The sequence below is a fragment of the Somniosus microcephalus genome, chromosome 5 (assembly GCF_052327205.1).
Source record: "Somniosus microcephalus isolate GS21.2 chromosome 5, FLI_Smic_1.0, whole genome shotgun sequence".
Taxonomy (NCBI): Eukaryota; Metazoa; Chordata; class Chondrichthyes; order Squaliformes; family Somniosidae; genus Somniosus; species Somniosus microcephalus.
The window spans coordinates 4,071,236-4,084,665 of NC_140991.1; the positions used below are offsets into that span (position 1 = coordinate 4,071,236).

The following is a 13,430-nucleotide window of genomic DNA, read 5'->3' on the forward strand; positions in this document are numbered from 1 at the left end:
TATTTTTTGGCAATTTATTCCTGCTTTTACTACTTTACCTTTATTATACATTCTGTCCCTTCCTGACACGCTCTGGTTTTTAATTCCCCCACTGCTACCTTACTCTATTGCCTTCTCTGCTGTCATTTTTAGCTCTTAAAACCTCCCCCCCCCCCCACTAATTAGTTTAAAGCCCTCTCTACAGCCCTAGTTATTCGATTCGCCAGCACTCGTCCCAGCACTGGCCAAGTGAAGTGCATCCCAACAGAACAGCTCTCCCTTGTCCCAGTACTGATGCCAGTGTCCAAGGAAGCAAAACCCATTTCTCCCACACCAGGCTTTGAGCCACATATTTAACTAATTTTATTTACCCTAGCCAAATTTGCACGTGGCTCAGGTAGTAATCCAGAGATTATTACCCTTGTGGTTCTGCTTTTTAATTTGACCCCTAGCTGCTCAAACTCACTCAGCAGAACCTCGGTCTTCTGACAAGGGCATTGGTCACCTGCTAGATGCAGCAATGTACCGCGAACTGGGAGATATTGGCAATGTCCCCAATAGCAGATTGGAAGGAGCCAGTGGCATAGAAGTTGAGCCACCATCACCTTCACTGCCACCAACAGACATCCTGCTCCTCATCTGTGGCTGCAGATCTCTGCGAAGCAGGTGGCAGATCTCAGTGACCACCTCCCTTCTGCATCACAGCCTCCAAACACTACTCCTCAGACATGTTCAGATATGAGAACTGCTGGCGGTATAGCCTGGGTGGGTAAGGCCTCCTGTGCCAACACCTGTTGGCCCTGCTGTCTGGCCACGATTGGCACTCACGGCATCCAAGTCGTTTGAATGCAATGCAGAAAGCCAACGTTTCCACCCATTGCAGCCCCTATTAGATGTGGTGACTCTAGGCTGTGGCACTGAAAGTTAAATCCAAGTACAAAGCTCTGGCCTAAAGCCAGAAGTACCTGTGCGAGCACTGAGTCAAAGCAGAAAGCTCTCCCCTTGTCTCTCCCAGAAGGATTGGCACAAAATGGCTGCCACTTATAATGCAGGAGGAGTCCCCTTTAAATAGCACCCCCCGCAGCAACTGGGAACCGTTCCCCCTACCAGTCGCTGGGGCGCCAGGCGCACAGAGGGGGTGCCACTGAAGTTCCAGATCAGGGAACACCAAGGGCATTGCACCATGAAATGACTTCAGGATCTGTGCGCGCTTCTGAGTGGGCGCTGCAGTTTTGCGCTGCCGCTAAATCTTGACTGAAGTTCACGAGAGGCGCAGATCGCGCCATGCCTGGGTGCTAGCTGCTTTGCGCCCCACTTCTCCGGCGCTAACAACTGAATTTCTAGCCCAATGTTTCCACTGCCGCTTTAGTGAGGCCCAACCCAACCATTTATTGTAGTTTATCTGTAGAGAATGCCAGTCACATGAACCCACATCACCCCTGAAACAACGGGAGCCTGGAGACCTGTATCTCTGCCAGGCTCCAGTCACAGATCCAGTAATCTCCAAGCATCTGGACTTCAAGACTAAGTGTGATGGAATACTCTCCACTTGCCTGGATGAGTACAGATCCAACACCACTTGAAGCGCTACTCCATCCAGGACAAAGCAGCCCACTTGATTGGCACCCCATCCACCATCTTACACAATCACTGCCCCACCGGTGCACTGTGGACCATCTACAAGATGCACTGCAGCAACTCGCCAAGGCTGCTCCAGCAGCACCTCCCAAACCGGTGACCTCTTCCACCTAGAATGACAAGGGCAGCAAGTGCATGGGAACACCACCACCTACAAATCACAACATCCTGACTTGGTAATACAGTATCGCTATTCCTTCATCACTGGGTCAAAATCCTGAAACTCCCTCCCTAACAGCACTGGGAGTGTATCTTCACCACAGACTGTAGCAGTTCAAGAAGGCACCTCACCACCACCACAAGGGCAATAAACGCTGCCCTTGCAGTGACACCCACATCCCAGGAACGAATAGAAAACTGCTCTGGAACTCAAATTTGGCTGATTTCTTTTTGGGAGGCACAATTGTTAAGGCAGCTGAGAGAAGCGGCCCAATAGATTCCCAAAACAGGCTACCAATTAACACAAGGACAGTAAAATCCAGCCAGAACTTTGAATATAACGAGATCAGGTTTCATGTATAACAGGGGTTTATTATCCAACAGACACATCTACAGTTCCACGGAGCTGCACTCGGAGCCCACCCTGCGGCGATGGTCCATTTTCCACATGGCAACAGTCCCGACCAACAGGGCCACGGAGAGCAGAGCTACCCCAACCGCGACTCCAGGAAGAACACGGGAGGGGGAATCAGCAGCAGCATCTGTGGGGAGAAGGGAGGGTTAGATGGGCACTAGTTACTCCATCACTAGAGTGTAGCAGGGGCCTCCTTTACCTTTCTCTTCCTGGTGGATCCCAGCAGCCAATCTCTCCTCATCTTCCAGGAAAATGATGGCTCCATCAGCAGTCACCAAGGACCCAGCCCGGTCATCGGCGCTTCTTCGCCTCTCTGGGGGAGACAAGAGGCAGAGACAAGACTTCAAGGTGGGCGATTCAATGTGCAGCTGTCTGAAGCCCCAAATCAGATGGTCAATCCGATGGCCCAATGCAAAAACCCTCGGGCAGTGAGTACCGGAGTGAGATTGTACTAGTTAAATACGGTTCCCTCACTGTCAGACTAAGATTCACTCCCTATTCTCAGAAAGACCCGCTTCAACCCAGCAAAGTTTGCAGTCGTTGACGGGTCCAATGGCCAGTCTGGTCTCCTGGGGGCGGGGGAGGGAAAGTGACCCGTTTTAAGCACTAGTTTGACCAGCGGTTACACTGGACATACACACATTGCCCAAGTCTCCCCCAGATATCGGTTCGGTTCCACCCTGGAACTCCCGGTGACAGCAGGATGCTAGATCAATGTTTAAGGCCAGAGGTGGATTCCATTCAGAACCAGTGCAAGATGTGCTCAGAGCCGCTGAGCCAGATTGCCATCCTGCTGTAGACTAACTGGGATAGAGTTGAGCGGGCAGATTGAGGACACTGCTCCTGTGCCCACTGTTGGGCCCAGTGTCCAGATGCCCCACACCCACCCTTCCCCATCAGGGTTCAGTTTCTAGTCAGATCCCAGCTACTTACTGGGGCTGCAGGGAGCCGTGCAGTTCTCTCGGGTGGAAGGGAAGCAAACCTCAGCACTGCAGTGGAAGTGAACCTGGAAAGAGACAGTGCGGTGTGGTCAGTGCCACAGCTCCCAGTCAGGAGATTCATGCTTCTACAGTCAAAGGGTCAACAGGGGCCTCCTCACTGTGAGCAAGACCCAGGGAACAAGTTCAACCAAGAGAGCAAGACTGAAGGAAACTCACCTCCCCGCTCAGAGCCCGGCCCGAAACTCGGTCCCAGAAAGCGAAAGTGCTGACTACAAACCGATTCTGGTGAGTTGGGAACGGCGAATGGGAAGCGGCGTCTACCGGGAGGAGGCGGGTTTTGTAATTGTCTCCAGTAAAGGGGCACCTGGAACAGAGAAAGAGCGGGTTATATGGAGAGGGCACCTGGAACTCCCAACTACAGAGTTACAGCGGCACATCAAAGCAAAGTCCCGAGATTAGACGAGATAAAGAAACCAGTCCATTCAAGTCATCAATCGTCAACCTGGAGCTCAGATTGGTTTGATTATTGGCCGTTCCTTCACCCAGTCCATGTCGCCCCCCTCCCCGATCACCAGCCTGCCCCAAGGTCCCTCACTCGCTGCCTTACCTGCCCACCAGGAGGTCCCATCGGAGCCCCGAATGCGGCTCGGGGGTGGGGGTCGCCCAGCAGTCATTGAGCACCAGCACAAGGGACGGATCGTTCCGGTTCAGGACTCGAACCTCCACAAACACGGGGTCCCGGAGCACACTCAGGATCGGGTAGTCACTGGCCACGTACCAGCTCCGGTAGCCACCATCTGGAAAGAGAAGACGATGAAGGACGGCCACTATTTGGAGAGAGAGCCTGAAGTTGGACACTAACCATCAGCAGCACTCGCTACCTCTCGCTATTCTCAGCTCCAGAACCAGGATCCCGGCCTCAGTGGCAGGCAGTGGCGGAGAAAGGCTGTAAACTCTGGGCTTCACCTGCAATTCAGACTCCTGGCTCCCCTTGTAACTGCACTGGACATGGAGCCTGCAAGAGAACGGACACGGCTGGAGAATTCAGCTCCTCACCTTCTCTACCCGCTCCATGTGCTCCCAGTCTCACCTGAAGGGGCTGTCCCGGGTCACCGATCCCAAAGCTCCATCCAAGATCTCAAACTGACCCAACACATCCGTTTCATAGACGGCGTTCACCCCGTCCAGCTACAAGGGACAGAAGACCATCATTACAGAGAAATTGAGCAAGTCTGCCATTGCCTTATCACATGTAGTGTCTTTAAGGGCCCCCATTGCCCTTTAGACCCCCTCTTTCCCACCCGACTGACAGCCATTGATGGGGCTCCCAGCCCACAATACCTACCCGCTGAGTAGTGCCACACTCAGTGACTGCGAACTGAAAGAGCACAGTGTCTGCAGAGGCCACGGTCGGACTGCACTCCGCTCCGTGTCCATCCTTCAGATGGACCGTTGTCAGGTTTACAGGAGGCAGCGTCAAATCCTTGGAGATGGCGATCAGGACCCGCCCATCCTTGGTGCACACTGCAGGAGAGAGTCAATGAAAGGCGGTTAGTTGCTGCACGGGGAATGGCAAGGGAACCGTTACCGGGAGGGGGAGAAACTCCACCCAGCGCAGCACCAGCTTCTAGTTTCCTTCTCTCCCCGTCCACACCCCAATTCTCCATCTAATGGAGACGGGTCACCAACTCCATCCCTACTGGACTGGTTACACAAGACCGGCATCAAATCCACAGCCTGTCCGGTCAGTGCCAGCCAGGGACTGATCTTCACTCTGCCCTCCTATCCTGGGGCGCAATTCAACCATCAGAAGTCCCAAGTCGCATAGAGAAGGAAGGAGAGATCCTGGGTCAGGATCTCAATGATCAGACTTTCAAACTGTAGAACTGAACACGGTTCCTAAACCCGCCAGCTCCCGGACTGGAGAGGTTGGAGACTCCAGCTGATGTTTCAGGACAGGAGGAGAGAGGATACTGTCCAGGGAATCCCCAATGCAGTTGGATTGCGGCTGGTCCTGGGAAGCCCTGGCCCAGAATATAGGCGAGCCGAGAATACACCCACCTGGCAGATAGTGGAGTGAATAGAAACACGGCGGCACATCCCGGCTCCCGGCATCAAAGCAGCAGCCTCTCCGCACACACTCACTGCCTTCAATTCCCCCAAACCCGCAGTCTTGGCGGAATTTGGGAGACAGCCAACATTGATCGGCGGGGAGAAGGAGAGAGGGCGGCTGAGATGAACAGATTGTAAGAAAGAACAAGCCCAGAACCCGCAGCCCCTCCATTCTAACAAGCAAGGCTCCCAGATAAGTGAGGCTGCAGAGCCGACTCCCCCTTTTTATCCCCTGTTTAACCGGCAGTAAATGAATGGTCTCATTGGCCCACGGGCTCCCCATGTGAACCCGCATTCCCACGGGGCACACGGAGATATTAGGGCCTTGTGTTTTCTGCTCCTTGAGTTGAGGGAACTGTGTTTTTTAACAAAATATAGATGTGTATTTATTTGAAGTTGTAAAGTATGATTAAATTTACATCGGTTGAATACAATGTCTGTTCTTTAAGAGGCGGTACATGTTTCTTTCCTTATATTCTGTTTCAGTTCATCAATAAAGAAAGGCTGAACTTGTCTCGTTCCCATAGACCCAGATTGTCCATGTTTATACGGAGTGTGAGAGGTTGCAGTCCCTCTTCCATTATTTGAAGGGGCTGATCCTCGATTTTTGTCTGCACTTCAGTCCCACTCTCCTGATCTACGGCCACCCAGTGCGGAGGGGAGCGGGCGGGTCAGGGACCTCCTCGTGGGACTGCTCCTGGGCCTGGCCAAAGTGGCCATTAACTGGTCCAGGCAGCAGGCGGTCCAGGGGGTCATTCGGCCCACCTGTCTTCCACGGCCACGTTCACCCCTGGGTGGCCCTGGAGATGGAGCACGCGGTGTCTGCCGGCACGCTCGAGGCCTTCCGAGACCGGTGGGCACCGCAGGCACTGGAGTGCTGCATCACCATAAGGAACAGTACTTTAATTTAATTTGTTCAATTTCCTTTTAACCTTTTTTAAAGTTACAGCACATGGTCATAGAATCATCGAATCATAGAATGGTTACAGCAGGAAAGGAGGCCATTCGGCCCGTCGAGCCCGTGCCGGCTCTCTGCAAGAGCACTTCAGCCAGTCCCACTCCCCCGCCCTTTCCCCGTAGCCCTGCACATTTCTTCCCTTCAGATACTTATCCAACTCCCTTTTCAAAGCTGTGATTGAATCTGCCTCCACCACCCTTTCAGGGAGAACATTCCAAATCTTAACCACTCGCTGCGTAAAAAAGTCTTTCTTACGTGGCCTTTGGTTCTTTTGCCAATCACCTTAAATCTCTGTCCTCCGGTTCTCCACCCTTCTGCCAATGGGAACAGTTTCTCTCTATCTACTCTGTCCACACCCCTCATGGATTTGAACACCTCTATCAAATCTCCTCTCAATTTTCTCTGCTCCAAGGAGAACAACGCCAGCTTCTTCAGTCTTTCAACATAACTGTACTCCAGACTGGGGAATGAGTTTGGTCAGGTGGAGCAAGTTTCAATAGGTGAACATTTAGGGAACAGTAATCATAGTATCAGAAGGTTTTGGTTAGCTATGAAAAAGGACAGGGAGCAATCTAGAGTAAAAATGTTTAACAGGGGGAAATGCAATTTCAGTGGGATGAGAACGGATCTGGCCCGGGTAAACTGGAATCAAAGATTGGCAGGCAAAACTGTAATGAACAATAGGCTGCCTTTAAAGAGGAAATAGTTCAGGTGCAGTTGAGGTACTTTCCAACGAGGGGGAAAGGCAGGACAACTAAAGTCAGGGCTCGCTGGATGATGAAAGAGATAGAGAATATGATGAAGCAGAAAAAGAGCGAATATGACAGATGTCAAGTTGCAAATGCATCTGAGAATCAGGCTCTATATAGAAAGTTCAGAGGAGAAGTGAAAAATCAAATAAGACGGGCAAAGAGAGGGTATGAGAATAGAATTGCAACCAACATAAAAGGTAATCCAAAAGTCTTCTATAGGCATATAAATAGTAAAAGGGTAGTAAGAGGAGGGATGGGGATGATTAGGGACCAAAAAGGAGACCTATTCATGGAGGCAGAGGGTATGGTTGAGGTACTAAATGAGTACTATGCATCAGTCTTCACCAAGGACGAGGATGCTGCCATAGACATTGTAAAGGAGGAGGCAGTGGAGATACTTGATAGGATATAAATTGATAAAAAGTGGCATTAGAAAGGCTGGCTGTATTTTAAGTAGATAAATCACCAGGAGCGGATGGGATGCCTCCTAGGATGCTGCGGGAATTTAGGGAAGAAATCGCGGCGATACTGGCCATAATCTTCCAATCCTCCTTAGATACGGGGGCGGTGCCAGAGGACTGGAGAACTGCAAATATTATTCCCTTGTTCAAAAAAGTGTGTAAAGATAAACCCAGCAACTACAGCCCATTCAGTTTGACCTCGGTAGTGGGGAAGCTTTTAGAAACAGTAATCAGGGACAAAATTAACAGTCGCTTGGAAAGTGTGGTTTAATTAAGGAAAGCCAGCATGGATTTGTTAAAGGCAAATCATGTTTAACTAACTTGTTTGAGTTTTTTGATGAGGTAACAGGGAGGATTGATGAGGATAATGCAGTTGACGTAGTGAACATGGATTTCAAAAAGTCGTTCGAAAAAGTGCCACATAATATGCTTGCCAGCAAAGTTGAAGCCCATGGAATAAAAGGGACAGTGGACATGGATATGGAATTGGCTGAGTGACAGGAAACAGAGATTACAGGGATTACAGCAACAACTAGACCTACTCGACAAATACTGCCAAAATTGGGCTCTAACAGTAAATCTAAAGAAAACCAACATCATGATTTTTCAAAAAAGGCCCAGATGTCAGGAAAACAAATACCAGTTTACCCTCAGTGATACCACTATAGGACACACTATGAGCTACACCTACCTTGGTCTAACTATTACAGCATCAGGGAGCTTCAGCATAGCAGTGAATGCACTAAAAGAAAAAGCCCGAAGAGCCCTATATGCAATAAAAAGAAAATTCTACAACATCCAAATCCCAATCAAAATCTGGCTCAAAATATTTGACAGCATAATCCTGCCCATTGCACTGTACGGTAGTGAAGTATGGGGCCCGCTAAATCACCAAAGCTACACTAAATGGGAAAAACACACAATAGAAGCCCTACATGCAGAATTCTGCCGAAGCATCCTTCGCACCCAAAGAAAAACGCCAACAAATGCATGCAGAGCCGAACTAGGCAGATACCCACTGATAATAAACATCCAAAAACGAGCACTAAACTTCCTAAATCACCTCAAATCTAGCTCCCCAGACACCCTTCATCACAAAGCCTTTCAGACCCAAGAGCTAAACCCAGAAAAGAGTCCCCTGAGTCAGCTGCTACTGAAACTAAGTACTCAGCCGGACCCTGACCAGCCCCAGACCAACACAGCCGTCCAAACACCAATCCGAGTGAACCAAATCATTAAACAATGCAAAGAAACCTACCTGGAACATTGGAACAAAATAACCGAAAGCCAAAGCAGATTAGAATGTTACCGGGCCCTAAAAAGAGAATGTAAACTGGCAGACTACCTCACGACCATCAGAGACACAAAACAGAGACAGACCCTCACCAGGTACAGACTAAGCGACCACCAACTGGAAATTGAAAAAGGCAGATACAAGAAATCCTGGCAGCCTAGAGAGAATAGAATATGCGATCAATGTCTGGCCGGCGAGGTTGAAACAGAAATGCATTTCCTCCTAAAATGCGAAAAATTCAACACATCAAGAAACATATTATTCAACAAGCTAAGCCAAACAACCCCAGATTTCAAGGAATTGGATGACCTGTCAAAATTGAGATTAGTCCTGGGAGAAGGAGACAGACCATACCTTGGGGCCAAATATGTAACAACATGTCACAACCTGAGGACTGTTTAAAATTAAGATTGTTTAAAATTAATATTGAACGTACCAAATGAAGTAGAAAGACTGTTTAAAATTAATATTGTTTAAAAGTAATATTGTATGTACCCAACAAATGTCAAATCGATTGACACCTACAGAATGTTGGAAAACTGTACCTTTTTGCTATGTAAGCTTTGGCAATATGGTTCTCTGTAAACTTTCATGCCAATAAAGCATTTGAATTGGAATTGGAATTGGAATTGGAGTAGTGGTGAACGGTTGTTTTTTGGACTGGAACAAGGTATACAGTGGTGTTCCTAAGGGGTCGGTTCTAGGACCACTGCTTTTCTTGATACATATTAATGACTTGGACATGGGTGTACAGGGCACAATTTCAAAATTTGCAGATGAGACTAAACTTGGAAGTATAGTGAACAGTGAGGAGGAGAGTGACAGAAGTCAGGAAGACAGACAGGCAGGTGAAATGGGCGGACACGTGACAGATGAAATTTAGAACGGAAAATTGTGAAGTGATAGATTTTGGTAGAAAGAATGAGGAGAGGACATATAAACTAAATGGTCCAATCCTGAAGGGGGTGCAGGAACAGAGATACCTGGGGGTATGTGTGCACAAATCGTTGAAGGTGGAAGGACAGGTTGAGAAAGCAGTTAAAAAGGCTTACGGGATTCTGGGCTTCATAAATAGCGGTATAGAGTACAAAAGTGTGGAAATTGTAGTTGACTTGAAATTGGCAATTGCCGGTAATAAAAAGAGTCAGCTCCACAAGTGTCCCTCTTAAGGAGGCAGCAATAATAGAATTTAGACACCGAGTCTCATTAACTCGAGAAACGTATAATTCTAAATGATAATCGTGTTGTTTGTGTCAATGAGACACTCGGTACCTTGCGGTGCAGAGAGGCAGCTTCCATCCCGTGGACATTGGGGAACATTGATTCAGCACCACACCTAACCCCTCTCAGAGACCCCATCTCCTGGAATCAGAGTGATACAGCACCGAAGGAGGCTGTTCGGCCCATCGTGTTTGTGTCGGCCTTTGAAAGAGCTATCCAATAAATCCCAGTCCCTGCTCTGTCCCCATGGCCCTGCTAATTGCTCCTGTTCAAGCACATATCCAATTACCTTGGGAGTGGTATTTCTGAATCTGCTTCCGTCATCCTTTCAGGCAGCGCATTCCAGATCACAACAACTCGCTGCGTAAACAAATTCTCCTCATCTCCCCCCTGGTCTTTGGCAATTGTTTGAAATCAGCGTCCTCTTGTTGCTGACCCTACTGCCAGTGGGAACAGTCTCTTCATATAATCTCTATGAAAACCCCTCATAATTTTGAACATCTATATTAAATGTTCCATTAACCTTCTCTGCTCTAAGGAGAAAAACCCTCAGTTTCTGCAGTCTCTCCACATAACGGAAGACTTTCATCCCTGGAACCATTCCAGTAAATCTCCTCTGCACCCTCTCGAAGGCCTGGACATCCTTCCTAAAGTGCGGTGCCCATTACTGGATGCAATACTACAGCTAAGGCCTAACCAGTGATTTTTGAAGCTTTACCATTACTTCCTTTACTTTGTCCCTTTATTTATAAAGCAAAGGATTTTTAAGAGCCATATGAACTTCAAAGATTCGTGTACGTACACCCCCAGATCGCTCTGTTCCTGCATTCCTTTAAAACGATACCATTTAGTCCATATTGCCTCTGCTCATTTTTCCTCCTAAAATGAAACACTTCACACTTCTCTGCATTAAATGTCATCTGCCATGTGTCTGCCCATTTCACCAATCTCTCTCTGTCCTCCTGAAATCTGTTACTATCCTCCTCACTGTTTACTACATTTCTGAGTTTGGTGTCATCTGCAAACTCTGAAATGATGCCTCCTTTACCCAAGTCCAGGTCAGTAATAGATCTCAAGAAGAGCAGTGGTCCCAATACCGCCCCCTGGGGGACACCACTGTAAACCTCCCTCCAGTCTGATAAATATCCCTTCACCACTACTCTCTGCTTTCTGTCTCATAGCCAATTTAGTTTCCAAGCTGTCACTGCCCCTTTAATCCTGCTGTCTCCTTATAACCCCAGTGTAGTGGAAGGATATCTTTTCAAACTCCCCCAGAGATCCCATCTCCTGGAATGGTCTCGGTGTGATCCCTGTAGTGGACAGATCCCTGTTCAAACTCCTCCTGTTAAAGGCTCTGAGAATCAGAGGGTGCATCACTAGTCCAAATGGAAATGACAATGTCAGCAACACCTGCCATGGTACAAGCCCTGGCCCGTGGCTGAATGGAATTCCAGCCGTGGCCAGAATCTGGTTGATGCAATGTTCATTCTGAAATGTAGGACTGAAACTTGTAGACCCCGGAAAATGTAACAGAGCACGGCGGGGCCCCTGGGTTTACTGCCACCTCCCAATAACCTATTATACGGTTTACAGTCATTTGTGTCCGTAGATTGTGAGTGATGTCCACTGTACAAGAGACATGGTTCGGAGAAATTTACAGAACACAATATCCACTTTACAACAACAACTTGCATTTATATAGCGCCTTAACGCAGCAACACGTCCCAAGGCCCTTCCCAAAGTTATCACACAGCAGGCCTTTGACCGTGTGTGGCGAGAAGGTCTCTGGCATGCCTTGTGGATGTTCGGTGTTCCTGAGAAACTTGTCAGACTGCGAGAGAATATCTCCCAGAAGTCCTTGTGTGCGCTGGAGTGGACAGGGAACTAGCGGAATGGTTTGGATCAACAGTTGGGGTGAGATAAGGGTGCTCATTGTCACCTGATAGATTTAGGGGGAGAAATTCGGTGTCGCCCCGTTAGTGGCTCAATTATCGGCCGGGCCCAAAGTTTAGCGCCTGGCGCTAATTATCGCCTCCGACTGGAAACTTGGTGTTTATCACCCCTGGAGGTGATTGGAGCGCTAAATCAGGTGCTACACACCTGTCTTAAGGCGCAAAGGCCGAGGAGCGAGGCGCTAACTCAGGGCGCGGGTGAAGCGCAGGTGATGTCAGGTAGCAATGGAACACAGACACACTGGCACCGGCCAGTTCTTAAAGGGGAGGGTGGATCTTGCTCTCTGTAGTGTCCGTGTGTAGATGAAGACAGGAGTTGTTTCATAGGTATTTACTAAGCAAGTCTGGGGGGGGTGGTTCTAAAGGATATACACAATACACAGGCTTATATAGCCCAAGTGGCAATTACCGGCATTACGCACACCTGGGGCTCTTAAAGGCACATACACCATAATTGCTCTTAAAGGCACATACACCACAATTCCTCCCCTTCTAGCTAACTAGTACATCATATTTTAAGCAATTATTAATTACATGTTATATGCAAAATAATATACATTGCTTTATTAATTAATTATAAGTTTGTCTCTCAGGAGGCTTCCTGACTCGGTCCGGATAACGCCTCGGGGGTGTAGTAGTTTCTGGTGGTGTAGTAGGTTCTTCTGGCAAGGCTGATTCGGCTTGAAGGCCAGTGTCGGGTTCATCGGGCTCCAGTATCACCGGATCGGAGGTAGATATGGGTATCTCTACTTCATCGTTAGATGTATAGAGTGGTGGTGTAGGTTGTCCCTTTTCGGATGACTTGATGATTTGGTCAGCATGGCGCCTTATTATGCTGTCTCCGATGTCCACGGTATACATCAGTGGTCCTAGTCGTGTGCAGATAGTTCCAGGCTGCCATTTCTCGGTACGGTAGTCCCGGGCCAAAACCGGTTGGCCTATCTGGAAGGCCCTAGTTGGCCTTTCATTCATGCCCTGAAACTGCCGGTTCTCCACGTCCCTTCGGATGTTGGGCTTGACCAAATCCAGCCGGCATCTTAGGTTTCTATTGTAGAACATCATGGCGGGAGTTTGGTTAGTAACCATATGTGTTGCATTCCTATATGCAAATAAGAAGTTATCCACCTTGTGCTGAAGTTTTATATCTTCATTACCCATGGCCTTGATGGCCTTCTTGAAGGTCTGGACAAACCTTTCAGCCAATCCATTGGTGGCGGGATGGTATGGGGCGGACGTGTAGTGCTTTACCCCATTGTTCTTTAAGAACTTTCTGAATTCTTCGGACACAAATTGCGGTCCATTATCCGAACATATCTGCTCCGGCAGCCCATTCCTGGCAAATATGGTCCTTAATACTGTGATGGTTTTTTCCGTGGTGGTGGAGGACATCTTTATTACCTCCGGCCACTTGGAGTGTGCATCAACTGCGATTAAGAACATTGAGTCCATAAATGGACCAGCAAAGTCGATGTGCACCCTTTGCCAGGGGGATGAGGGCCACTCCCATGGATGTAGAGGGGCCTGTGGCGGAGCATTTTGGACCTTCTG

General features: G+C 48.6%; 1 protein-coding gene across 1 annotated transcript; it reads right to left on the reverse strand.

Moving 5' to 3' along the window:
- Positions 1–1,531: 1,531 nt before the first annotated feature.
- On the reverse strand, positions 1,532–5,423 carry LOC147116814 (uncharacterized). Its single transcript, XM_085987233.1, has 5 exons — positions 5,194–5,423; positions 4,478–4,656; positions 3,125–3,197; positions 2,391–2,504; positions 1,532–2,318 (listed from the first exon to the last, which is right to left on the reverse strand). Exons 1-5 carry the CDS (start codon positions 5,414–5,416, stop codon positions 2,167–2,169), a joined length of 741 nt encoding a protein of 246 aa, XP_085843359.1. The 5' UTR covers positions 5,417–5,423; the 3' UTR covers positions 1,532–2,166.
- Positions 5,424–13,430: the final 8,007 nt, after the last annotated feature.

Coding starts and splice junctions, on each gene's coding strand:
- LOC147116814 (XM_085987233.1), bottom strand. CDS start 5,416: ATGGAGGGGCTGCGGGTTCTGGGCTTGTTCTTTCTTACAATCTGTTCA. Junction 4,657..5,193: donor TTCACTCCACTATCTGCCAG/GTGGGTGTATTC, acceptor TCTCTCCTGCAG/TGTGCACCAAGGATGGGCGG. Junction 2,319..2,390: donor GATCCACCAGGAAGAGAAAG/GTAAAGGAGGCC, acceptor TTCTCCCCACAG/ATGCTGCTGCTGATTCCCCC.